This window comes from Mustela putorius, unplaced genomic scaffold, assembly GCF_011764305.1.
Source record: "Mustela putorius furo isolate JIRA1106 unplaced genomic scaffold, ASM1176430v1.1 tig00000129_pilon_pilon_pilon, whole genome shotgun sequence".
Classification (NCBI taxonomy): Eukaryota; Metazoa; Chordata; class Mammalia; order Carnivora; family Mustelidae; genus Mustela; species Mustela putorius.
The window spans coordinates 37,524,692-37,551,288 of record NW_025421290.1 but is presented as its reverse complement, the minus strand read 5'-3'; the positions used below and the strand labels follow the sequence as shown (position 1 = coordinate 37,551,288).

Here is a 26,597-nt window from a genome sequence, read left to right as displayed (position 1 = left end):
TCTTCCTAGAAGAAAGGTCATTACAAGAGAGGAGAATGGGGTAAAAATGAGGCATAGAGAAAAAAAAAGGAACCCTATGAATTCATTTCTTAATTAAAATGATAAATTTGCTCTAAACACAGTATATATTGACAGTATAGCACATTCATTTGCGTGAAATAGTCATTATTTGCTCTTGATTTTTCTGTAGCAGAATGATTATGTATTCTCAAATTATGCAGGTTAACCTTGTTGTAAGTTTAACTTTATTCAACACTAAATTCTTTTCATGTGTGTTGTCTTCCTAAGGTTTTGCTCACAGTACAGCTACTTCAGAAACTGAGAGAGGTTATTAACGACCCCTGTTGCATTTAAAGAAATGCTTCTTGTGCTTCAGGTCTTTGCCTTGATTCTCCAAAAAGAATACAGCTGGATCCTGGTAATAATGACTCAGAGAATTTTAAACAGGACTTAAAACTAACAATAAGTACAAAGCTATAAATACAAATAAAGTAATCAAGACAGTGTGGCATAGGACAGATCAATGGACTGGCACTGAGAGTCCAGAAATAAATGCATCTGTGTATGGCCCGTTGCTTTTCCACAAAGGTGCCAAGAAGAGACAATGATCTTTTCAACTTAGGGTTGAAGAGATTGGTGGTACTGGAACAATTGGCTGTCCATATACAAAAGAATGAAGTGTGATTCCTTCCTCATACCATACACAGAATTAACTCAAAATTGATAAAAGATCCAATGTAAGGGTTAAAACTAAAATTCCTAGAAGAAACATAGAAGTAAATCTTCATGTCCTTGGGTTAGGTAACAGTTTCTTAGATATGACATCAAAAAGCACAAGCAACAAAAATTAAACGGGTGTTAGACTTCATCAAAATTCAAAAATCATGACCTTCAAAAAGTGCCACCAAGGCATCACAATTCCAGACTTCAAGTTCTATTACAAAACTGTCATCATCAAAACAGTATGGTACTGGCACAAAAACAGACACATATATCAATGGAACAGAGTAGAGAACCCAGAAATGGACCTTCAACTCTATGGTCAACCAATCTTCAACAAAGCAGGGAAGAATATCCAATGAACAAAAAACAGTCTCTTCAACACATGGTGTCAGGAAAATTGGACAGCCACATGCAGAAGGAGACTGGACCATTTTCTTACACCACACACAAAAATAAAATGGATGAAAGACTTCAGTGTGAGACAGGAGTCCATCAGAATCCCAGAGGAGAACACAGATAGCAACCTCTTTGACCTTGGCTGCAGTGATTTCTTGCTAGACATGCCTCCAAAGATAAGGCAAACAAAGGTAAAAATGAACTATTGGGACTTGGTCAAAATAAAAAGCTTTTGCACAGCAAAGGAAACAATTGACAAAACCAGAAGACAACCAACAGAATGGGAGAAGATAACTTGCAAACGACATATTAGATAAAGGGCTAGTATCCAAAATCTATAAAGAACTTACCAAACTCAACACCCAAAGAACAAATAATCCAGTCAATAATGGGCAGAAGACATGAACAGACATCTCTCCTGTATGACAAGAAGACATTTGAATGGCCAACAGACACACGAAAAAATGTTCAGCATCACTCGGCATCGGGGAAATACAAATCAAAACCACAGTGAGATACCACCTCACACCAGTCAGAATGGCTAAAATTATCAAGTCAGGAAACAGCAGATGTTGGCAAGGATGTGGAGAAAGGGGAACCCTTTTATACTGTTGGTGAGAATGCCAGCTGGTGCAGCCACTCCGGAAAATGCTATGGATATTCTTCAACAAGTTGAAAATAGAGCTACCTTATGACCCAGCAATCGTGCTACTAGGGATTTACCCCAAAGATAAAAATGTAGTGATTCAAAAGGGCATGTGCACCCCAATGTTTATAGCAGCAGTGTCCACAAGAGCCAAACTATGGAAAGAGCCCAGATGTCCACTGACAGATGAATGGATAAAGATCTGGTGTATATATATATACACAATGGAACACTACTCAGCCATCAACAACAAAAAGAAATCTTAGCATTTGCAATGACATGGATGGAGGGTGTTATGCTAGGCGAAAAAGTCAGAGAAAGACAATTATCATGTGATTTCACTCATATGTGGAATTTAAGAAACAAAACAGGATCATAGGGGAAGGGAGGGAAAAATAAAACAAGACCAAATCAGAGAAGGAAACAAGCCATAAGAGACTCTTAATCATAGGAAACAAACTGAGGGTTGCTGGAGCGGAAGGGGGGATGGAGTAACTGGGTGATGGGCATAAAGAGGGCACTTGACATAATGAGCACTCAGTGTCCTAAGAGATGATGAATCACCGAACTCTACCTCTGACACTGAGAATACACCATCTGTTAATTAATTGAATTTAAATAAAACAAAATTTAAAAAAATTAAATTTTAAAAAAGGTGCCATCAAGAAAGTGAAAGACAGCCTATAGAACAAAAGAGAATATTTGCAAATTATGTATCTGGCAAGGGACTTAACTACAGAATATATACATATCTCATACAGTTCATAGAAAAAGAGAACCCTATTTTAAAAATGCACAAAGCATTTGGACATGCCTCCAAAGAAGATATACAAATGGACCATAAGCACCTGAAAAGCTGCATCATTAGGCATCAGGGAAACTCAAGTAAGAACCCCAACGAAATGCCACTTCACACCCACTAGATGGCTGCAATCAAGACAGATAACCAATAAGTGTCCTTGAGCATACAGACAGTGGAACTCTCATGCTTTGCTGGTGGGAATGTAAGATGGTGCGACAGCTTTGGCAGAAGAGTCTGGCAGTGTCTCAAACAGTAACATAGAGTTACCCTAGGGCCCAGCATTTGACTCCTAAATGTGTGTCTAGGAGAAACGAAAACACTGTCTACCTGAAAACTGTACATGGGGCACCTGGCTGGCTCCATCAGTAGAGAGTGTGACTCTTGATCTCAGGGTAATGAGTTCAAGCCCCACATTGGCTATGGAGCCTACTTAATTAATTAATAAATAAATAAATAAATAAACAAAACCTTCTCCCTCTCCCTCCCCTCCCCAGCCCCCGCTCTTGTCCCCAACTTGTGCTCTCTCTTGCGCTCTCTCAAATAAATAATAAAATCTTAAAAACTGCATGTGAATATTCATAGCAGCATTCCTCATTAGCCAGAACAGGGAAACAACGTGAACGTCTATCAGATAATGAATGGTTAAACACACTGTGGTATATCCATTCAACAAATACTGTTCAGCTGTCAAAAAGAATGAAGTACTGATACAGACTACACCATGGATGGACCTTGGAGATGTAAAGCCACTACATACTGAATAAATCTATTCACGTGAAATGTCCAGAATAGGCAAATCATCTACAGGAAGTAGATCAGTGGTTGCCTAGGGCTAGGTGAGGAGAAGGGCGTTTGGGGAGTGGCTGCCGAGAGGCACAGAGGTTTCCTTTTGGGGACACTGACAATGTTCTAAAGTTAGGTTGTGGTGATAGAAGACCACTGAGCTATACACTTGAAATGGGTGAATTTTATTAGCATGTGAAATAGATCTTAAATCTTAAAAAAAGTGTAATAGTAAAAAGTAAAAAGACAAAAAAAGCCTTCAGTGTAAGCACGTTGTATACTTCTCAGAGAGCCAGGTTTTTTAGTAAGTACTTATTTAGTGCCTCTGGTTCATGAAGTCAGCAAACATTTGTCCCCTTTGTACGGGGTGTGCTGTAAGGTCATGAGCAGGGAGAGGCCTGTGCGCCGCTCTGGCCCTGGTCTTTGACGTTCCCAAGTAAGGTGGTGTGCCTCGGGGACAGCAGCTGTGCCTGGGCCTGGCCTCTTTTGCTTTTTTCCCGTTTGGAAAGGTATCAGGCTCCAGAGCATTTTTGGGGCTTTAGTCAGCACAGAGCAAGGAGGACCTTAACTCTAGTCTGGGAGCCTTAAGCTTCCCCTCGTGCTCCAAATCCAAAACAGAGCAGCTGAGAATGGGGCTAGCCGTGCCGCCAATTGCTTCTGTCCCATTGTTAATCCCCCTAATTCTGCCATCCACAGGCACCGCTCGCATCACACGGTCATGTTGCCCGCCTGTGATAGGGGTGAACAAGTGGCTTGGCTTTTTGAAAGGTGATTCTTCGAGACACCTCGAGTGACCCAGCTCCTGGCGTGCCGGGAAGCTCTTGATGTTCATCGCCCTGGGGCACCAGAGCTCTCTGGCGGAGCACACTTGCCAGCCAAGCCTGGCCTGAAGAGAAAGTCACCTCTGCTGACACCCCCAAGATCCTGGCCTAGCGGGCAGGCTCACCAGGGAGAGCATTTCACTGCTAGGTGCAGACCGTGAGAAACCTCCCGTGCTTTTTGGCTCTTAGAGAAGCGATCACGCTCTGGCATGTGGATTATCAAATCCCTTGGAAGCACTGCACAGCTGGCTTGGTGGTAATTATGTATATTGTACATCGGATTTTTGCTTCGCTCTGTCATTACCTGGTCAGGACATTACAACTTAATTAAAATTTCATCCATCTTGGGACACCTGGCTGACTCACTCAGTAGCGTGTGCCACTCTTGTTCTCGGGCTTGTAAGTTCGAGCCCCACATTGGGTGTGGAGTTCACTTTAAAAAATCTTAAAAATCTTTAAAAAATAAAAGTAATAAAATTTCATCTATTTCTCTCAGAAACCGTGGATTTTATGCCTCCCCCCCCAAAATGAATCACTTTTCATTCGATATGTACTTTTTTCACAGAGCCCTAGAACTAACTCATTCTAATTTCTCTCCGTTCCCAAAATGATGAGTTTATCCGTGTACTGACATGTTGGTTATATTTGCGAAAGGATACCTCCTGATAGCGTGTGGACCGAGAAATGCAGCTGGAAACTGGGGGGTAACTGCGCGTGGTAGCGTGTGACTTACTGTCATGTGTGTCTCTCTAATCCCCACTCCCCCGTGCTCCTGGCGCTTACAGAGCCTAAGGAAAGCCTCGTCTCCATCCTGGGCTCTCCCCTCTCCCTGGAGGAAGGGGAGTAGCAGGAAATGGAATCTGCCCGGGTCATGGGATTTTTGAAAGAAACAAAGCATGATCTGATGAGGAGCAGGTTAATCCTACTATTTCATTTCCCTTTCAGAGAGGGCGGGGGCTGGATTGTGAGATGAAGTATTTGGTTTCACATCTGTTCCAGGAATTATCCTCGGCATAAATCCATTTTTCTTTTAAGCATCCTAAAGCATCCCAGGGAGCTTCTCCTCCCATGCACCCTCCCCACCCCCACAGCCCCATTTCATGGCCACAGAGCAGCTGACAGACCCCTGGAGAGATCTTCTCATTGTTGTGGGAGGAATCTCTTAAGTCCCAGAGGTGCAAATTTTTGTGGGCCAGTACTATCAGTTTTGGGTCTGCGCTCCATGAACAGTTTCAAATAAAAAGGAAGTAGCATACCAGCAGTGCGGTATAATGGAAAAAGGAGCAATTTTAAAAAAAAAAGATTTTATTTATTTATTTGACAGAGATCACAAGTAGGCAGAGAGGCAGGCAGTTGGAGGGCAGGGGAACAGGCTCCCTGCTGAGCAGAGAGCCTGATGCAGGTTCAATGCAGGGCTCCATGCAGGGCTAGATCCCAGGACCTGAGCCGAAGGCAGAGGCTTTAACCCACTGAGCCACCCAGGTGCCCCAAAAGGAGCAATTTAAAAATCAGATGACTGCCTGTCATCTCAGCTTTGCTGCTAACTATTTGTATGATCTTGGGCAAGTCACCAAACCTCACTGGGGTCAGGACCCTCATCTGCAAAATTACAGCAGTGTTTTCCGGGGTGTTCTGCAAAATGCAAGTCTTCGAAGTCATATAAATTTGAGAAATTCCATTTATGCTATGCCATTTTTAAATATAAATATATATATATTTATATTTCTACATCTGAGGAGTCCTTCAATAAAGAAACTTGTTTCTCACCCAGCGTTTCTTGAATTTATCTAACACTAGGACCCTTGGTCCTATAATGCTGATTAACATCTTGACACTTTGAGAAATGAAGTAGAGATCTGTCATCTGTCACGTGCCTGGTGTGTTTGCCAGCCTCAGTTGAAACTAACTTTTTTTTTTCTTTAAGATTTTATTTATTTATTTGACAGGGAGAGACACAGCGAGAGCAAGGAACACAAGCAGGGGGAGTGGGAGAGGGAGAGGCGGGATTGCAGCCAATCAGGGAGCCTGATGCGGGCTTGATCCCAAGACCCGGGCATCATGACCTGAGCTGAAGGCAGACGCTTAACGACTGAACCACCCAGGCGCCCCAAAACTCACTTTTCAACTTCCAAATCTCATTCCTGGGGGAAAGAAACATAGTTTCACATACGGCAAGGTGACTTGCAGTTTTAAAAACTGCACTTAAGAGCCAAAGCAGTTATTCAGACCAACACAGGCTTTTGACTAGAGTTTTTAAAAAGTTGTGTGGAACTTCTCTTTTCAACTTCCACCTTTCAGATGGTCAGCATGTTCGTACGGGCTTTGGGGGTATAGTAGGAATTTTCTACTATTAGGTTCTCATAAGGAATAACTGAATAAATCACAAGATCCCTACTCTGAATTCAGAAACTAAAGCATATATACCAGGAAAAATGGAATTCCAGATTTTATAGAGTGAGGCAAAGAATGATTACAAATTTATATTTTGAGAAATATTAATTAAATATCTACTGAGAAAATACAGAGAGAACAGGGACTCACAGCAGTAAAAGAAGTAAAACATGAAAGAAAATTCAAGAAACAACTGGATCAGGGGTCGCATGGGAGGTTTAGGAGGGGAAAAGAACGTGAAAATAGGATCAGGCAAAGACGTACTTTTAGTACCTTGAAAAGTAGCAGTCGCTGATAGAAATATTGAGACTGAAATTAAGTTCTGGCTAAGAGCAATTTTAGCCAGACAATCCTAGCCTTAGTTAGAAAAAAATAAGTATGGCTAATAATATATCTTATAAGGAATAAGAAGAATGGTTTACTTTATCACTCAGTTCAGGGAAATACCACCCACATATTTAAAGTGTCAGTCTTTACTGATACTGAGTTTTTGGTAATGTTGACTTTTTCCTTTCTCACCTTACTCTCTTTTGTAAAGCTTTTCATCCTTTGCTTGCTTGTGAATTTTCATTCTCTGGAATCCTGTCTTTGGTACTGTCCCATAGTTCCAGCTGACATCTATATTTGACCTGCACTAATTTCAGACCTGTACCTTCTGCCAGGGCTGTCACCTATGACTTCTCAGATTGGTTATGCACTTCACAGTTCTGGGGGTCCTGTATTAGAGACCAAAAAAACTTGTATGCCGCAGCCCTGCCCCAGCCCAGACTCCTCTTGGGATCTATATGTCTCGGCTGCCTGTAGACATCTCTCCTAAGTGTCTCACAGTCCTCTCAAACCCAACACATCCCAAGCTCAACTCCCCATCTTCTCAGACACACCCCTCCTGCTGTCCCTCCCTGTTCACCTTCATCAAAGGTGAAACCAGAAACCTTAAGAATCTTTCTAGCTGGTCTCCTCACCCCACATATCCTGTTCGTTATCTCTTATTCTATTTCTCACCTTAAACCTCTCAGATCTTGTGTCCGGTCTCCCTCATTGCCACTGCCTCGGTCCAGAGTCAGCTGCAACTATGGGACAGTACCAAAGACAGGATTCCGGAGTCCAAGACAAAGACAGAGTCAAAGTCAAAGACAAACCATAGTCAGCTGACCATAGTTCCAGCTCAGTTCAGACATGTAACACTTTTGTTTGAATTACTACCATGTTTTCCACATGGGTATCTTCACCCTCAGGCTCATCCTGCGTTGTCCTCCACGCTGCTCATCAAGTGATCTGTTAACAACAGTTAAATTATGAGCACTTGCCCCCACTAAAAGTCTTCAAAAGCTCCCTTCTAAGTGCAGTGGGTAACCCAAGGCCTTCATGGTCTTCTCTCTTCTGTACTGTGTATTTTCTACCACTCCCCCAGCAGGAACCTTGACATTCCAGTCTTTCTAGGCCACTTGCCACATTGTCTCAAACTCCCGTACTGTTGTAGGCACTGTTTCTTCACTCAGGGAAATCGGGTCTCTTTTTGGCTGACTCCGGCCCCTGCTTCCACCTCCAGATCTTGTCATCATTTCCAGAACTTTTCACTGACCACATGCCCACTTCCATCTCTTACCATCATCTCCCGTAGCATCCTTTGCCTCCCTCTGTCATAGAATTTGCTAAAATATTTTATTTGACTTGTTGGCCTCTTCCACTAGATTTATAAACTCCCGGGGGGATCAGGAATTGATGTCACTTGCCAAGTCTGTCTCTGGACAGTGTTAAGATCAAGTGTGTATATCCTGTAAATTATGGGATTTTTTTTAGTAACTATTTCTATACTTTCTGCCCATTGGACTTCTCAGAGGAAACCTGAACTCCATGCCATTTTTGCTGTGAACTTTTCCCTGGTGTTCAGGAGCTGTATTCCTTCACCCAGAAATTTATTTGGGGAGGGGAACAAACATATAATCAAATACCTATCTTTGATAAGCTAAAAATGTTAAATCCACTACTTACTAATTGTTTAAAAAGATACAGAAATGTATACATGTATACAGACATCTTCTAGAGTTGACTCAGTAGCAAACTAGGGTGAATGGGCCCATATCTTATGAATTGACCATTTTCGGAATATAGTTGTTTGCTTACACCTGCTTTTCATTCATCCCAGTCATTCAGCACTCATCAAAAAGAAAAACGTAAAATCATCTTTTAACTAAAATTTATTTCTGTAGAGCAGCATCTTGAGTCCCAGGAGAAAACAGTAATAGACAGATACTCAGTAGGTTTCTGTTCATTGGTGAACTTGTGCTATCGTGTTGTGTCTAGAGTGCCCCAATGGTATCAGATTTGTCTCCAGTGACCCATCATTGTGAAAATGTATAAAAATCACCTTTTACCGAAAGTACGCCTTTCAAAATCCCTTGTGAGGCCCCAAATCCCGTTTACCAGTGGTAGAGAGTAGAAGCATGTGTTTTTAAACAGTGAATTTTGATAGCCTCACCACCCCTGATACCACTTCCAGTTAAAAACCAATGTTCTCCTTGGCCAGTAAGCCATTAGCAGTCCAGGCAGGGAAGTTAAGTCCTGACTGACTGAACAGAGTGGTGCGGGATGATGAGAAAATGAGACTAGCTTTTGTTTTCTACACCCATCATAACTCATAGCTGTTTTCCTAATGTTGATGGAAAATGATCACTGATGGCCTCATCACCATGAGTAACCTTGTTTGACCCACTGAGAAGAGAGCTCTAGTGACTCATTAAAATACAGTGCATTCTGGGGCACCTGGGTGGCTCAGTGGGTTAAAGCCTCTGCCTTCGGCTCGGGGCATGATCCCAGAGTCCTGGGATCGAGCCCCACATTCAGGCTCTCTGCTCAGCGAGGAGCCTGCTTCCCCTTCTCTCTCTCTCTGCCTGCCCCTCTGCCTACTTGTGATCTCTGTCTGTCAAATTAAAAAAAAACAAACAAACAAAAAAAAAACAGTGCATTCTGAAATGTGTTAAAATGGCTTTTTTTTTTTTTTTAAGATTTATTTATTTTAGGGAGCACATGCAGTGTGGAGAGAGAGAGAACCGTAAGCAGACTTTACACTGACTGCAGAGTCCAACGCAGGGCTCGATCCCATGACTCAGAGATCACGACCCAAACCAAAACCTAGTTTTGCTTAACTGATTGTGCCATCCAGGTGCCCCAAGATGATTATTTTTTTATTAACATATATATTATTTGTTTCAGGGGTACAGGTCTGTGAATCATCAGTCTTACCAAGATGATTATTTTTTAAATAGATAACTTTTCTTAACTGAGTCAGACACTCATAATAGATATGTTTAATATTAAAATTAGTTTTGAATCCTCCTGTGTCCGGGGTCTACCATCTGGAAACAGAAGAGGCAATTTTGGAGATGATCCAATACCACATTTTAAAAAATATATACTATAAACCTATTAACAAATTGTAGAAGAAGAAAATTTCACCTTTTAAAACCACCTATGCTAGGGGCGCCTGGGTGGCTCAGTTGGTTAAACATCTGCCTTCGGCTTGGGTCATGATCTCGGAGTCCTGGGATCAAGCCCTACATCAGGCTCCTAGCTCAGTGGGGAGTCTGCTTCTGCCTCTCCCCCTGCTTGTGCTTTCTCTGTCTCTCTCAAGTGAATAGATTTTAAAGATTTTTAATTTTTAAAATAAATATCTATGCCATAATCACATTTCTATTTGTATAATCCACAAAAAGGAAAGTTCAGACTTAGAGTCTCAAATATTTTCATTTCAAATGAATACACAAATAAAATAAAAAGATGTTTGTACAGATTAAATGATGAAGACTTAATATGAAATATTCCATGTACTTTACAACCTGGATAATTCTGATTTGGTATAATCTTTGCAAGTCCCAGTGTTGTTGAGACACTAAAATGCAGGATTTTTATATATTTTCCCAAGTGTGGGCACACCATCTCTTTGTGTATTAGCTCCCCCCTAAAAATGAGGGAAGTGGACAAGATGCTTTCAAACACTCTTTTAGTCTGAGAAAAGGAAAAAACAAAACATCTCTCTAGCTATACTGTAGGAGGTAGACGAATGATAGAGACACAGAGCCTCCAGTCAGGTAGCTGGTTGTAGCCAAGGTAGCCTAGCACCATCAGATAAGGCTGTCGAACAAATGAAATGTATTTTCTACATCTTCTGTACCAGTCAGTTGGCAGTTTTTGATCATTTATGAATTTTCTGGGTCCTAAAACCACTACTAGGATGCGAGGGCTTAATCCCACCTCCCCATCTGTCAGCACTATGGGCCAGACCCTTCCAATTCTAAAAGGCAGTGAGATCTCCTTCCTTCTGATTTACTTTCACAGGCTCCTGGGACATCACTTTTTAAAGGCCTAGTCAACAGATTAGAGAAATCATTCACGTTGAATTTTTACTAGAAAAAAAAATACTTCACAAATATCCTTTCCTATAAAAATAGAAACGTGACCATTTTGGCTGGGGAGGAGTAGCAGAGAGTGTGGGGCAGGAAACTTCAAGGATTGCTGTGATGTAGATATGCAGCCCTACTATGAAATTGATTTTCTAGAGGTTCTATTGAATAATTAGTATCAATACTATTACCAAAGGCATCAGAACTCATTAGAGATAATTGGCCAGGGCTCCTATAGAACCATTGGGGGAAAAGTCTCTATTGACAACAGATTGATTGTTTTTGTTTTTTTAAATGTTTTCATTATCATTTGAAGGAAGAAAGCAGCAAACAGCAAATATATAAGGTGACACAATACAGTAGGAAAAATTCTGGACTCAGGTTCTGTTACTATACATGCTACTTAGTAACTGTGATCTGAAACAATTAGTTAATTTCCCTAGGCTCAGTTTCACTGTCTATAAAATGGAAATAGCATTCATTTAGAGATGCGTCTTGAATGCCTGAATCTTGCCTGGCTCCTGACTTTGGATAGTTTTCATGTCTTCTTCATGGGGTTGCTGAGAAAACTAGATGGCATATTGCATGTGCAAATGTTGCAGCATTGATGTTTTTCACTATCAGGTGACACCTAGAGCAGTCTTGACCTCTAGTCGTCAAAGACTTATTTTTGGCAAAAAAATAAAAATTAAAAAAAATTTACAACTGATTCATTTGCAGCAAGGTTTGAAGCAAAGAAAAATTTGACCTTAATCCCAATTAACTATAAATTCAAGTAGCTACAATATTCTTTGCCCAGGTAGTCTAGTTAATACAGGTTTTTCTTTGTTGGTATGTGAGGTCATTGGTGGTTAGTAGTCATCTAGTACATTGTAAAACCCATAACACATTTTACCCCCAAACTTATGGCTTAAAACAAAAAACATTTGTTATATCACACTTTTTATGGCTCAGGCATCCTAGCTTAACTGCATACCTCTGGCTCAAAGTCTCTTGATGAGGTTGTAAGCAAGCTGTTGGCTAGGAGCTAGGAGCTCATCTGAAGGTTCATCTGGGAAATCTACCTCCAGTTCACTCACATCGTTGTTGGCAGGCCTCTTTCCACTTGGGCCTCTTCATGCTGTTATGGTCTGAAATGTGACTCCCAAATTCATATGTTGAGTCTTAACCCCCATTACCTCAGAATGTGACTGTATTTGGACATAGGGCCTTTGAAATGGTGACTACGTTGAGAGGATGGGCCCTAATCCAACCCGACTGGTGTCCTTATAGGTAGAGGAACATAAAACATACCAGGAAGGCGCCCACACGGTGAAAGACTCTGAGGACACAGGGAAAAGACGGCCATCTGTAAACCAAGGAGGAAGACCTCAGAAGGAGCCAAACCAGCTGACACCTTGATCTTCCAACTGAACGATGAGAAAGTAAATCTCTGTTGTTTAAGCCACCCAGTGTGTGGTATTTGCTCGTGGCAGCCCTACCACACTAATATAACTGCCTTACAACATGGCCGCTGCCTTCCCTGGGCAAGCAATCCTTGAGAAAGTGAGAAAGCACCCACACGAAGCCACAATCTTTTTATAACTTGGTCTTGGAAGGGATACTCCATAACTTCAGCTATATTCTCCTTGTCAGAAGTGAGTCAGTAAGTCCAGTCAGTCCCTACTCAGAGGGGATGTCAGAGGGCATGGGTACCAGGAAGTAGAAGTCACCAGAGGCCATCTTTAAAGCTGCACCACCACACTAGTTTAGATTTGTTTTTAACAAAGTAGAAATTAGAAGTCAGCAGATGGGCAAACTGTCATATTTTACATGTGTAGATTCAACATCATCAAATACATGGCACCCTGGCTGATAGAGGTGTAGTATGGCCGATAGATTCTTCATCATTCTGTGAAGCTAAGATTGTTCTGATCTGGAAAATAAAATCTTGACCTTTAGGACAAGGTTTTCTAGGGGTGGAAAAAAAGATGATTTTGTGAACGAGATTGAAGAGAAGTGGCCCAGTGAATCTTGTCTGTGTCTAATACAGTGATGCTCACCCAGGGCTGTATATACCAAGGGGGTATGCAGGGGAATGAGAGGGAAAGAGGAGGGAAGATAGCATGTGTCATAAAAAAAGCATAGCAAACCATAATATAATCTTCTGTAGGAAAAGTGAGAAGAAACAGCTTTTATAAGACAAGGTACAGAAAGTAAATCTGAACAAAGTCTTGGATGATAGAACATAGGTCGTAAAGAGTTGAGAAACAACTCTCTCTTTTATTGTTAATAGACAAAAAGGAGGGATAAGGGATAGCAGGTTAGAGGGGGGCATGCGGGGAGCCATAATACCCAGAGAGGGGGTACATAGTAGAAAATCCAAGGAGGAATGAAAAATGATTAATGGGCTCTATGGATGAGTTTGGAGGCAAACGCAATCTAACAGACATATGCAGGGGCCTTTTGAGAGCCAGTAGGAAGAACTCTACAAGAGGAGGATGGGTGATAGTTGAAGCCCAAGCTTTAGTTCAAAGGATCCAAAGGACATCTGCTCTGTCATGATTGCAAGCTGACATCTGATTCCTCGCTAAGTATGCTGGAATTCCAATAGCTTTAGGCTCTAAAATTAGTGGCATCGTCAGCTTGATTGTCTCATGTTTTTCTAACAATCAGAGTCTATGTGGCAAAGTTGTCATTATTCCCAAGAACAGTCAGATTTCTTTTCACCAACAGCCCTCCTTTTGACCTCTTCAATGATGCTATCGTGAGGTTAAACTGTCCCTTTACCTTCCAGAACATTCTAAAAGCTATCACTTATAATAACCCCTCTGAATACTAAGCTTCAATAATTTGGCTCCTGCTTCATCAGAACTCCCCTTTGGGTGACCCTTTGTTTTAAGAGAGGAAGAAGCTGTTTCCTGTTATCTCCTGGTTGCACGATAATGAGATGACAGACCAATTCTAGGTCTCTTTCAGTTTTCCTTACACAAAGCTGTGGAACTAGAGCAGGACAGTACAGGGATCTCACAAGATGACCCTCCCTAGAAAGGTCCCTTTAGATTTGAATAGTGATTCTATGGATAATCTAAAGAGTTCCCCCTTAAATAGTTGTTTATGTTGGTATGGAACAGTTTCTGAGATACATTGTTAAATAAAAGATACCCAAGAAGCCCACTGAAGATTATGTTCCCATTTGTATAAAAAGGGGAGCAGGAATATACATTTGTATATGCATAGGCTGCTCTGAAAAGCACATACACACGCACACATACACACTGGGAATGAGTCTGAGGTAGAAGACACTTTTAACCCTATACCTCTTGTATTATTTGATTTTTTTTTAAATTTTGTGCATGGATTACTATTTTTTTGTAGTTAGAAGCTATTTAAAAATGCCTTTATTTTTCAGTCATTCATAGAATTTTTTAATTCCAATATAGTTAGCATACGGTGTTATATTAGTTTCAGGAGTACAGAATAATGGTTCAAAAGTTCTATACAGGGACGCCTGGGTGGCTCAGTTGGTTAATAAGCAGCTGCCTTCGGCTCAGGTCATGATCCCAGCGTCCTGGGATCGAGTCCCACATCGGGCTCCTTGCTCCGCAGGGAGCCTGCTTCTCCCTCTGCCTCTGCCTTCCACTCTGTCTGCCTGTGCTCGCTCTCGCTCGCTCTCTCTCTGACAAATAAATAAATAAAATCTTTAAAAAAAAAAAAAGTTCTATACATTACTCTGCTCATCATCAAAAGTGTGCTCTTACTCCCCTTCCCTGTTTCAACCATCCCCCCTCCTACCTCCCTTCTGAGAATTTCCCCAATTTGTTCTTTGTATTTAAGAGTATTAAAGTATTTAAGGTTTTTTTTTTTGTTTGTCTCTTTTTTTTCTTTATTCATTTGTTTTGTTTCTTAAATCCACATATGAGTGAAATCATATAGTATTTGTATCTCTGACTTATTTCACTTAGCATTATGCCCTCTAGATTCATCCACATTGTTGCAAATGGCAAGATTTCTTTCCTCTTTATGGCTAAGTAATATTCGTGTGCATGCATGTGCGTGTGTGTGTGTGTGTGTGTGTGTGTTTGTACCACATCTTTATCCATTCATCTGTCAGTGGACACTTGTGTCGCTACCATATTTTGGCTATGGTAAATATTGCAGCAAATGCAGGAATGCATGTATCTTTTCAAATTAGTGTTTTTGTTTTCTCTGGGTAAATACCCAGTAGTGGAATGACTGGATCATATGGTATTTCTATTTTTAATTTTTGAGGACCCTCCATGCTGTCTTCCACGGGGGCTGCACCAGTTTGCATTCCCACCAACCATGCACGGCGGTTTCTTTTTCTCCACATCCTTGCCAACGCCTGCTATTTCTTGTGTTTTTTATTTTAGCCATTCTGACAGGTATGAGGTGATAGCTCATTGTGGTGTTTGTGTTTGTTTTGTTTACTTCATTAACATACAATGTATTATTTGTGTCAAGGGTATGGGTCATTTTAGTTTTTTTTTTTCTAAAGATTTTATTTATTTATTTGACAGAGAGAGATCACAAGTAGGCAGAGAGGCAGGCAGAGAGAGAGAGGAGGAAGCAGGCTCCCTGCTGAGCAGAGAGCCCGATGCGGGACTCGATCCCAGGACCCTGAGATCATGACCCGAGCCGAAGGCAGCGGCTTAACCCACTGAGCCACCCAGGCGCCCCTTTAATTGGATTCTTTAGGTTTCTTCATATTGCGTTACATAAGTTCTTTATGTCTTTTGGATATTAACCGCTCACTGTATACGTCATTTGCAAATTTCTCGCAGTTGTCTTCTTGTTTTGTTTCCTCTGCTGTGCAGAAGCTTTTTATTTTGAGGTCGTCCCAGTAGTTCATTTTTGCTTTTGTTTCTCTTGCCATCAAGAAGAATGCTGCTACAGCCGATGTCAGAGACATTACTGCCTGTGCTTGCTTCTAGGATTTTTATGGCTCCAGGTCTCGCATTTAGGTCTTTAATCCATGTTGTTTCTTTTTGTGTATGGTGTGAGAAAGTGGTCCAGTTTCATTCTTTTGCATGTAGCTGTCCAGTTTTTCCAACACCATTGGTTGAAGAGATTGGCTTTTTTTCCCATGGCATATTCTTGCCTCTTTTGTCATAGATGAAGTAACCATATAATCATGGGTTTATTTCTGGGTTTCGTATTCTGTTCCATTGATCTATGTGTCTGGTTATGGGCCAACGCCATACTATTTTGATTCCTACCCCTTTGTAGTATATCTTGAGATCTAGAATGGATTACTTCCAGTCTTGTTCTTTTTCAAGATTACTTTGGCCATTCAAAGTCTTTTGTGGTTCCATACAAATTTTATGATTATTTGTTCTAGTTCTGTGAAAAATGCGGTTGGTATTTTGATAGGGATGCATTAAGTGTATAGGTTGCTTTGGGTAGAATGGACGTTTTGACAATACTGGCTCTTCCAGTCCGTGAGCATGGACTGTCTTTCCATTTCTTTGTGTCGTCTTCTGTTTCTTTCATTCATGTTCTAAAGTTTTCAGAGTATAGGTCTTCTGTCGCTTTGGTTAAATTTATTCCTAAGTATCTTATTTTTGGTGCAATTATAAATGGGATTGTTTTCTCGATTTCCTTTTGTCCGGCTTCATTATTAGTATATAGAAGGTGCATGAGTTACTTTTAATACAACACAAATAGAAACAGTTTTTAAAGAGAAAGGCATTGAAGAGAGGAAATTTTAGTTCCCACATAAAGCCTTTGAACTCACGCTGTGTCCTCTCACGCAAGCGCCTGAGCTTTCCAGTCTCCCTTCTTGTCATCGCAGTTTGAAAACTCCTGACAGCGGGGGCTGCTAGCCGTGGGGCACCTGCTCCGCCCCGAGTGCCGGGGCTTTACGTGGAGTTGCTTCCCCTTATCACCACAGCAGTCGCATGAGGATGTTTCTTCCGGTCTCCTTTTCCAGCTGCGACTTGTCTATTTCTTCCTCTGGGACTTTTTAGAAGATGGAGAGGATACGGTTCCAAGATAGATTTTCTGCCCAGTGCCTGATCGGCACTTGACTTCAGCAAAGACCAGAGGGACCCTTCTTCTGAGGGGTGCACTGGTCAGTTTCGCCCTTGAGTTTCTCTCTTCTGTTCATGTTTCCTGTCTCCGCGCTTCTGATTTTAGTCACGTTCAGAACTTCAGCTTCATTCTAACAGTGCTGACTGGGGAGCCTCCACTGCGGGCACCCAGACTCCGTTACAGCGATAAATCTTTCAGACACATAAGGAGAAGGTGTACCTACTCAAGTGGGCTCACTTGAGTAGAGAGAATTAGGGTGACTCCAGCTAAGCATCATGAGATCTTTCCTATGCTCTGTCTCTCTCTCTGCCGCATGTTCCTTCTCTCCATCTTCATCTCTTTCCATTTCTTTTCACAGCTCTGTAAACCTCCCTCTTCCTTCTTTATGAGTTTTCTTCCTTGGAGCCAATCAGTGGAGGGTAGAGTTGGAGCAGCTTCAGCCTTATTCTTTCCAGTTTCATGACCACAGAGTACAAACAGTATTTCTCTTTTTATGTTAGGATATAGAAATCCGGAGGAAGGGCTGTGATTGGCTTGGCTTGGCTTGGCTTGGATGATGTGACCAACTCTTGTGGCAGTTGCTGTGGCCCCGGGGGGTGGGGACCTTGGACAGGTCTGGATCACCTGCCAGCTTTTGTGATCAAGAGGCTGCGAGACTCTCTGAACTATAGAGAACAAACTGAAGATTACCAGAGGGGAGGTTGGGGGTTGGGAATGGGTGAAGTAGAGGAAGGGGATTAAGTAGTGCACTTGGCCTCAAGAGCACGGGAAAACGTATGAAATCACTGAATCACTGTATTGTATAAACTCATATAACACTGTGTGCTAACTATACTGGAATTTTTTTTTAAAAATGCTTATGATCCTGGCATTCGTAGTCTGGCCATAATCACCAGGTTGGAATAGAGCAAGTGGGGAGCTGTTTTCCAAAGGAAGTGAGGGGAGCAGAGACCACAGGCAGATGGGGAGGGATATTAGGAGACAAAGACAGATTTCCCCTACTTTTAGCCCAGAGCTTCCTTGCAACTGTGCAAATATGGGGTTAAATAAGACAATGTGTGTGATAAATAGTTCATATGGTACCTACAGCAGAGTAAATGATAGGGCAATATCTACGGACTAGCTTCTTTGATTGACTATCTTCTTTAATTGTGGCAAAAGGCACTTAACACAGGATTTACCACTTTAACCATTTTTAAATGTACCATTCAGTGGATTAAATACATCCATATTGGGGCGCCTGGGTGGCTCAGTGGGTTGAACCGCTGCCTTCGGCTCAGGTCATGATCTCAGCGTCCTGGGATCGAGTCCCGCATCGGGCTCTCTGCTCGGCAGGGAGCCTGCTTCCCTCTCTCTCTCTCTCTGCTTGCCTCTCCATCTACTTGTGATCTCTCTCTGTCAAATAAATAAATAAAATCTTTAAAAAATAAATAAATAAATACATCCATATTTTTGTGCAACCATCACCACCATCCATCTCTAGAACTTTTTTTTTACAAAACTAAAACCCTCCCCATCTCCTCTCCCCCACCTCCTGGCAACCCCTGTTCTCTTTTCTGTCTCTATGAATTTGACTATTCTGAATATCACATATAAGTGGAATCATGCAGCATTTGTCTTTCCGTGACTGGCTTATCTCACTTAGCATAATGTCTTCAAGGTTCAGCCATGTTGTGGCATGTGTCAGAATTTCCTTCCTGGAAGGCTGAATAGTACTCTATTGTATGTCTGTACCGCGTTTTATTTATGAATTCATCTGTCAGTGGATAGTTGATTTGCTTCCGCCTTTTGAGTTTTGTGAGTAATGCTGCTGTGAACACAGGTGCAGAAATGCCTGGTCAAGTCTGCTTTCAGTTCTTCTAGATGTATGTCCAGAAGTAGAGTTGCTGAGTCGTGTAGTAATTCTATGTTTAATTTTGTGGAGACCCGCCATATTGTTTTCCATACAGCTGCACCATTTTACATGCCTACCAACGGTGCCCAAGGGTTCCCTTTCTCCACACCCTCGCCAACACTTCTTTTTTTATTTTTATAATAGCCATGCTAATGGTTGAAATGTAGCCATGCTCATGGGTGAAGTGATTGTAAGTTATTTAAATTAAACATTGGTAACTGGGCAAGTATAAGTGCCATTGACAGAAGTAGAGCACCGAGTATTGGATGGGACAGATAACACTGAGTATTTTAAAAGTCAAATTTGACATGGTGGCTGAACATTCAACCTAGAAAAGTCTTCTCAAAACCAGGGAAGAGTTCAAGCCAGATCCAGAGTTTAGCTGTAAGCAGATAAATTCTCTGAGGGAAAGAATGTTTAAAAAAAAAAAAAAAGGCAGCCAAGTACAGAAAAGAGAGGCTACAGTAGAACCATCCAAGGAGGCAGACTTGAGAGGCACTGGTTATTTCAGAATCTCAGAGACCCACAGAGGGGAGGAAGAGTCAAGAGGGTGGGGATGATTGATGAGCTCAGATGACATTATTTAATTACCTGTAATTAAAATTTTGTTAAATTGAATCATTTTTGTGTGAATACCTTCCTGAAGAGTCCCCTATCATTTTCAGAACACCCGCGTGTGGATTATTTATTTAGCCCTTAATCTGGTGAAGTACACAAGTTGTAATTCCCATATTATAAGAAATAAACTGAATCTCAGGGAGATTGAGGTTTTCCTAAAGTTATTGTTTGGTACCTCTCGTTTTCCCAAGATGATCAGCTTGGTGGAAGCTGAAGACAGATGATGCCAAGTGGGTATCAAAGTAGTTTCCCCTCAAACTAGTGCCCTGGCATCTTGTCATCCCTAGCATGGGCTCTTTCCCTTAATACTCCCGGAAACAATTTCTACAGGCCCCTCTCAAGTTCCTCTGAAATACTAAGGAGTTTGAATTTCTAGACTCAAGAACAGTAATTTGTGAATGATGGGGTCATAAGCAAACAGAGGGTCATCAAATCAGTTAATGGGTCATGACCAAGCTCACCAGAGCCAGTGGTGCATGTGTCTTCCCAACACTGTGAACACTCGGTAACTTCCTCATGTTGGTTACTTGAATTTGGCTGTGGTGGGAATCAGCCAACACCACAAAGCTGGGGCCTTTGTTCGTTTTACCACAGAGAACCAGTTGTTAAACCTTCACTAGCGTGCCACTGATCATAACCCTTTCTTCCCCTTCTCTCCCATCCCTCCTGCAATGGAACAGAATAGAACAGAGAGAAAATGAGGGTCCATCTGTGATAAAAGTAAGAACTGTTTGTGAGACTTCTGTTTAGGTCAAAAAGATATTTATGTATGTATTCATATAAGATGTATTTTTCACTAAAAATAAGTTTGAAAGTCAGTGGTCTAGGGTCCTTCCATTTACCTTCCTCAAGTACTTGAAAGTCTGCTCTTCTGCTGATCTTTAGGCAAAGAATTACTAATATCCGGCATCTTTTTTTTTTAAGATTTTATTTATTTATTTGAGAGAGAGATAGAGAGAGAGCATGAGCGAGGAGAAGGTCAGAGGGAGAAGCAGACTCCCCGTGGAGCTGGGAGCCCGATGCAGGACTCGATCCCGGGACTCCAGGATCATGACCTGAGCGGAAGGCAGTCGTCCAACCAACTGAGCCACCCAAGCGTCCCCTGGCATCTTTTTTGAATGAATGCTGTATCTGCTGTGGGAGGAATGAGACTGAATTTGTATCAGGCTAGAAATTAAGGTTCTAGAATAGACAAAATCCTCTTATATATCAGTTCTTTTGAACTCAAACCTACATAAAAAAAAATCTCTTTGTACACCCCACCAAAGATTTTTGTAGACCGAACATGTATTTGTCCTATGCTCAGAAAGCAATAATCATTATTGTAAGTCCCAAAGATTAGAAGGCCAATAAATAGCAGAAATCAGACTTCAGCACATAACCTTGGGTTACTCTACCATTTTTCATTATGAGAACTTTCTATAAAGAAATTAAATCTTTTTTTGAAGTAAATAAACTTTTTGTAAATCACTTTCCTTTTAATGATTTAGTGATTTGTTTTATAAATCCAGATTATATATATATTTTTATATATACGTACATGTGCATTATATAGAAACATTTTATATATAAACATAATATATATAAGAGCGCCTGGGTGGCTCAGTGGGTTAAGCCTCTGCCTTCGGCTCAGTCATGATCTCGGAGTCCTGGGATCAAGCCCCACATCGGGCTCTCTGCTCTGCAGGGAGCCTGCTTCCCCCTCTCTCTCTGCCTGCCTCTCTGCCTGCTTGTGATCTCTGTCAAATAAATGAAGTCTTTAAAAAAATAATATATGTAAACATATATATTAATATCCCAGATATGCTTAAGTGGATTATGTTTCAAAACTAGATAGATGTATAAAGATCATGGAATTAGATGTCAAGAACTTTGATTCAGATCAGCCTTGCAATTTTTAAATTTTCATTAAAGGGAAGCTACTAAATATTTTCATGCAAAAAACTCACAGCCTTGCAAACATGTTAAATGGTCTCCCCTTAACTATTTATAAAAAGAAACATTTTTCACTGAGTAACATTGAAAAGTTGTCCAGACAGGTTTCTCTGTTCCGCGATATCATTCTGTCATGCCCATTTGACTGCTTTGTTGAAGTAAGAAAATGAACCAGAGTGAGGGGACATGGTTTTTACAGGTTTATAGGAGTTCAATATACTTTTGGAAATGAGTTAGGGACCATTTTTCTTAGAAGAATTCAGCTTCTTGCATATATGAGTTCAGTTCTTTACAGTCAAATTCCTTAAAATAGCATCTTATTGAAACTCTTCTACACTTACTTGCAAGCAGAAATTCTCCCCCATAGACGGACCCTTGACTCAGGTTGCATTTAGCATCTGAGAGTCCAACCAAGTGCCCATATGTTTCGCTAGACATAAAGAAGGGTTTCGGGGAGGCCTGAGCACTCGCGGTACTGCTGTGGTCAGCCAGCTCGCTCTCTTCTCCCCTGGGGCTGGCTTCAGAGCGCCTCCGGGGCTGCCTTTGCTCTGAACAAGCCCCTTGCAGCTGTGCCCGGCGCCTCTGTGTCACCAGGCAGGGTTTCAGGAAATGGATCTGATGCTCTTATGCCTGTGTTGTTCATTCCTACATACTGGAGCTGTGCCCCGGGAAGGTGAGGGGCCAGCAGCTTGGCCCTCACGCCCCAGCTGTCCCTTTCTCCTAATGTCACTCAGGATATAAATAAAGTGATTCATTCACTCTCTTAGCAAACCAGAACATTGCCAGAAGGTACCATCAGGGCCACTCTAACCCATTGGAACGGCCTTAGGGGCCCATCTATGAGGCACAATGTACAAAGCCTTTGCATTTAAGTCATTTTAAAAATTAAGTTTTTAATTTTATTTCTCCTGTTCACTTCAGACCTGGGACGGAGAAAAGTAACTGCAGGGACACATTGGTGTTGTTTGAGGTCTGGGCCTTCTTTAGTGGCGTGGAAGTCATGATGCATCCTCTGATTTTTTTCTTGTTTGGAAAAGCCGTGAGTCAGATGACCTCATCGAAAATGTGCTTCCCTTTTCTCCACACAGCCGATGAGTGGTAGGAGCGCTGGTCTGGAGCACAGATTGCTGCTTTTCACACGAGGCTGTGGTGTTTGCAGAAGCCAAGTTTGCATTGTTAGTTGGCAATCCTTGGCTGCCCATAGGGTGCACCTGCTGTTGACCGTTGTCCCCATCATTGACACAGTGTTTTCCAAGCAGCCCCCATATAAATAAGTACGTGGCAAAATGCTAGGAGCTGGCTCAGGTCGTGTAAGATGCTGTCCCTGCACTTAAAAGAGTGTATCCACAGGACAGGAACAAGACAGAGCCCCCCACCCCCCAAGAAAGGTGTAAGAAACAATGATTTGGGTGGTTCGGGAAAGTCTGTCAACCACCCCTTCAGGGGACGTACTGCTCAAAGTGAGCACGAGCGTGATCTTTTCCCTTAGCAGTTCTGCATGCCTAACTGCTTCTCCTCATCACTCACCTGGCAGATGTTGGCCATAGTGTTTAAAGTATTTTTATTTGCTGTGTTACAGTAGCACAACCTGGTTGCTTACTGTGATACTCCTGGAAGAACAGTGGGCTGGAGGACAGATTGGGTTTGTTGGACTCCAATAGTGGCCAAACCAGTACAGTGTCTTTTACAAGGGCTTCAAGGTTTTTAAGGGTAATTGATAATAATTATGTCTATGGGCTGGTTGACTTTAAAACTAACCTAAGAAGATGCAGCCTCATTTATTTGTTAAGCACCAAATGAGTGTATAGATAGTACGAACCATAGGCATTTCAAAAAAAGAGAGAGAGAGAGAGAGAATTTCCAGGTCAGGACATCAAAGCAAAGAAGAAGATGGACAACTTCAATGACTGGTTTTTCAAAATCCTACCAAGAAAGAGCCAAGCTGTGATCATTGCCATGGAGGCAGTGAGCAACAGTATCATTGTTGTCCTGTGTATTGTTCCTGCCCTGGGGTTATCAGCAGGCAGGAGTGGAGATCCAAGCAGCTCTGGACCAGGATTATGGCAGGTGTCATGGACGACAGGCAGAGCATCTAATTGGAGACCCGTCACATGAAGATAGGACCCCAAAGGGCCGTATTCGCCATGTAAAGGTCAACCAGAAGTAAACCTTCCCTTCCCACTTTACCTCTTCTCCCTCAGGCACTGAAAGAAAATTGCCTATCTGGAGCCTGGGTGCTGAGTGAGATGGAGTAGGGGACTGTCCCTGATGACTTATAACCACAAACTAGCCCTTGTGTAAGGTTGGGCATGAATTCATATTCCCTAGGTACCCTGAAAAACTTCAAATGGAGAATTTAATCTGAGGTGATCCAAAGCTAATAGCAGCCCTAGGCACATATACTTTGCAAATGCATATTTTTTTCTGGAAGAATCTTCCTTCAACTCAAATCTCAAATAATTCTTACAGGTAAAGGTCTAAGAACTGTGAGATCGCAGTTTAAAACCACAAAACAAATAAGGAATCATTGCACCATAAGCGAAAGTCAGCAAAGTAACAGATAACAACAATATTAGACCCACAAAGACTGAGATACTGAAATTACCAGACAATGAAAAATAAAATTTCTCATGTGTTTAGATAAATTGAGGGTGTAAAAGTATGAGTAAAATCAAAAGATTAAAATTATGACTAAGCAGATTTGAAAAAGAACTCTGTAGTACTTTAGAATTGCAAAGATACAGTAATTACAGTTTTCAAATCCATGAGTGGGCTTAGCTGCAGGTTAGAGGTTAAAGATATTTAATGAGCTCAGAGATATATTTAAAGAAATTACATGAACTGCAGGACAGAAAGAAAAAGTGATGAAAAGCCAAATGAGAGGACCTGATAGATATTTAGACAATTGGAGTTCTGGAAAGAAAAATTTAAAAAGAGACAGTGACAATATTTGAAGGGATAATGGCTAAAAATATTCCAAAAACTAATGGAAGATACAACTGGCTATAGTGACTCATAAGAAATCCACATCTAGACACACCATACTTTAGAATACTAAAGACAAAAGATGTTAAATTTAAGCCCCTAATGGCCAAGGAAGGCTTTCCAAAGGAATGCCAGCTTGATAACAGCGTGCGCTTCGACAGCAGTAGTGGAGCCAAACTATGGTGTGATATTGCCATTGGTGAGAAAAAATAAGTACCCCACCAGAAATGTATTATAAGCAAAAATATCTTTAATGAATGAGGATGACATTTCCATCATGTAAAACCCAGACAAATTTGGCATCGGTAAACCTTCACAAAAGGAAAGATTCTAAAGAATAGACTTCAAACAGAGGAAGATGATACCAGAGAAAGGTCTGAGATGCCAAAACTGACTTACGAGCAAAGAATGTAGAAAAACATGAGCAAATAAAAGCGTAATAATCAATAAAGTAATCATGTTCTTGTGAAGTTCAAAAAAGAAGGGGATGAAAATATCCAACACCAGTATTGTGTTAAGCAAGACAGGGGTATGATCAGAGTTAAGTAGTCTAACTTGACCTTGTAAAGCAAAAAGGTAAAGATGATCATTCATTTCAGCTTTCCGTAGTCAGTATTTACGAATGCAAAATAAATAGAGTTACTACTAAAAGAATGGAAATTATAAAACTTGAAGGAGGAAAAGAAAACACATGAGTATGGACGAATAGAAAGCACAACTTAAGACGGGGCGTGGGTGGCTCAGTCGGTTAAACACCCAACGTTCGATTTCAGCCCAGGTCATAATCTCAGGAGTCCTGAGATCGAGCCCCACATTGGACTCCATGCTCAGCAGGGAGTTGCTTGAAGATTCTCTCCCTCTGCCACTCTAATATAAATAAATCTTTAAAGAAGAACCCAACTTAAAACAGTAGAAATAAATAATAGTATTTGTAATTACAAAAATGTGAGTGGACTTAATGTTCCAGTTAAAGTGAAAGATTGATTCACTCAGCAAATACTTACTGAGCAGCTACACCAGGCACATAGCACAGAGCAGTGAATAAAGCAGCCCCAAAACCTTAACTGGAGATACAGACAACAAACCACCTAAGAAACACAGATAGTATGTTACACAATGGTGAGTGTTCTAGAGAAAAATAAAACTATCCAAGATAGAGAATGGGGAGAGTGACTAAACTTAAAAAATAATAAAATAAAAAAGTTTGCAAGTTGTATATTTTTTTAGCAATGGTACAATTGCTTTGGAAACAAGGTTAGCAGTTTCTTAAACCTTTAAGCTTATGACCCAGCAGAAATGAAAATATATGTCCAGACAAAAACCTTGTACATGATTGTTTATAGCAGCATGACTGCTAATATCCAGGAGGCAGAAACAACCCCAATGGCCATCAAGGGATGAATGGATAAATAAAATACACACACAATGGAGTATTATTCAGCCATAAAAAGGCAGACAGAACTGCTCCATGCTTTAACACAGATGACCCTTAAAAACATTATGCCAAGTGAAAGAAGCCAGACACAAAAGACCACATATTGCATGATTCCACTCATATGAAATGTCTAGAAGAGGCAAACCTATAGAACAGAAAACAGATTAGTGGTTGCCTAGGGCCAGAGAACAAGATGAGCAAGAGTAATGGCTAATAGGTGTAGGTTTCATCTCCTTGCAATGAAAATGTTCTAGAATTGATTGTGGTGGTGGAGGCATAACTCTGAATATACTATAAGCCACTGGGTTATACCCATTAAATGGATTGTATGCTGTGTGGCTTATATCTCAATAGAGCTGTTTTAGTTTTTTAAATCAATAAACAGTAACCTCAATAAGAAAATAAGCGAAAGCCATGTCCAGGCATTTCACGGAAGAAAAAAACATGTATGCACAATAGATACTTGAAAAGAGGCTCAACTTCATTCCTAACTGGGACAATACTCATTAAAACCGCAGTAGTGGTACACATTGTGTGCCCACTGGACTAGCAAATATTTTACACTCAGGCAATCCCCCTTCTCCACATGTAGGGGAGGTAGAGAAGCTGCTCTGGGGGATGGAAGGGGGAATTGGTACAAACCACTTTGGAATGTAATAGGGCATTATTTTGAGAGGGTTGAAGATGGAAGCATCCAGGACCCAGCAGTTACACTCCTAAGTATACAACTGAAGA

The 26,597-nt window shown here is 41.2% G+C and overlaps 1 protein-coding gene across 9 annotated transcripts in view; it reads left to right on the top strand.

Moving 5' to 3' along the window:
* TTLL5 (tubulin tyrosine ligase like 5) overlaps positions 1–26,597 on the top strand; it is a 284,568-nt gene that overhangs the window by 255,303 nt on the left and 2,668 nt on the right. For 2 of the 9 annotated variants that reach the window (XR_006604362.1, XR_006604360.1), the window contains one exon: positions 12,235–12,386. The exons of 5 other annotated variants lie outside the window; for them this stretch is intronic. Coding sequence is in view for 2 of the 4 variants with exons in the window: in XM_004739211.3 (XP_004739268.3) it covers positions 4,047–4,144 (98 nt within the window). In the remaining 2 variants the exon portion in view is untranslated. Of the gene's footprint in view, positions 1–288; positions 1,014–4,046; positions 4,632–12,234; positions 12,387–26,597 lie in introns of those variants that run through there. 2 more of the 9 variants (XM_004739211.3, XM_045072087.1) reach the window with 2 other exon arrangements.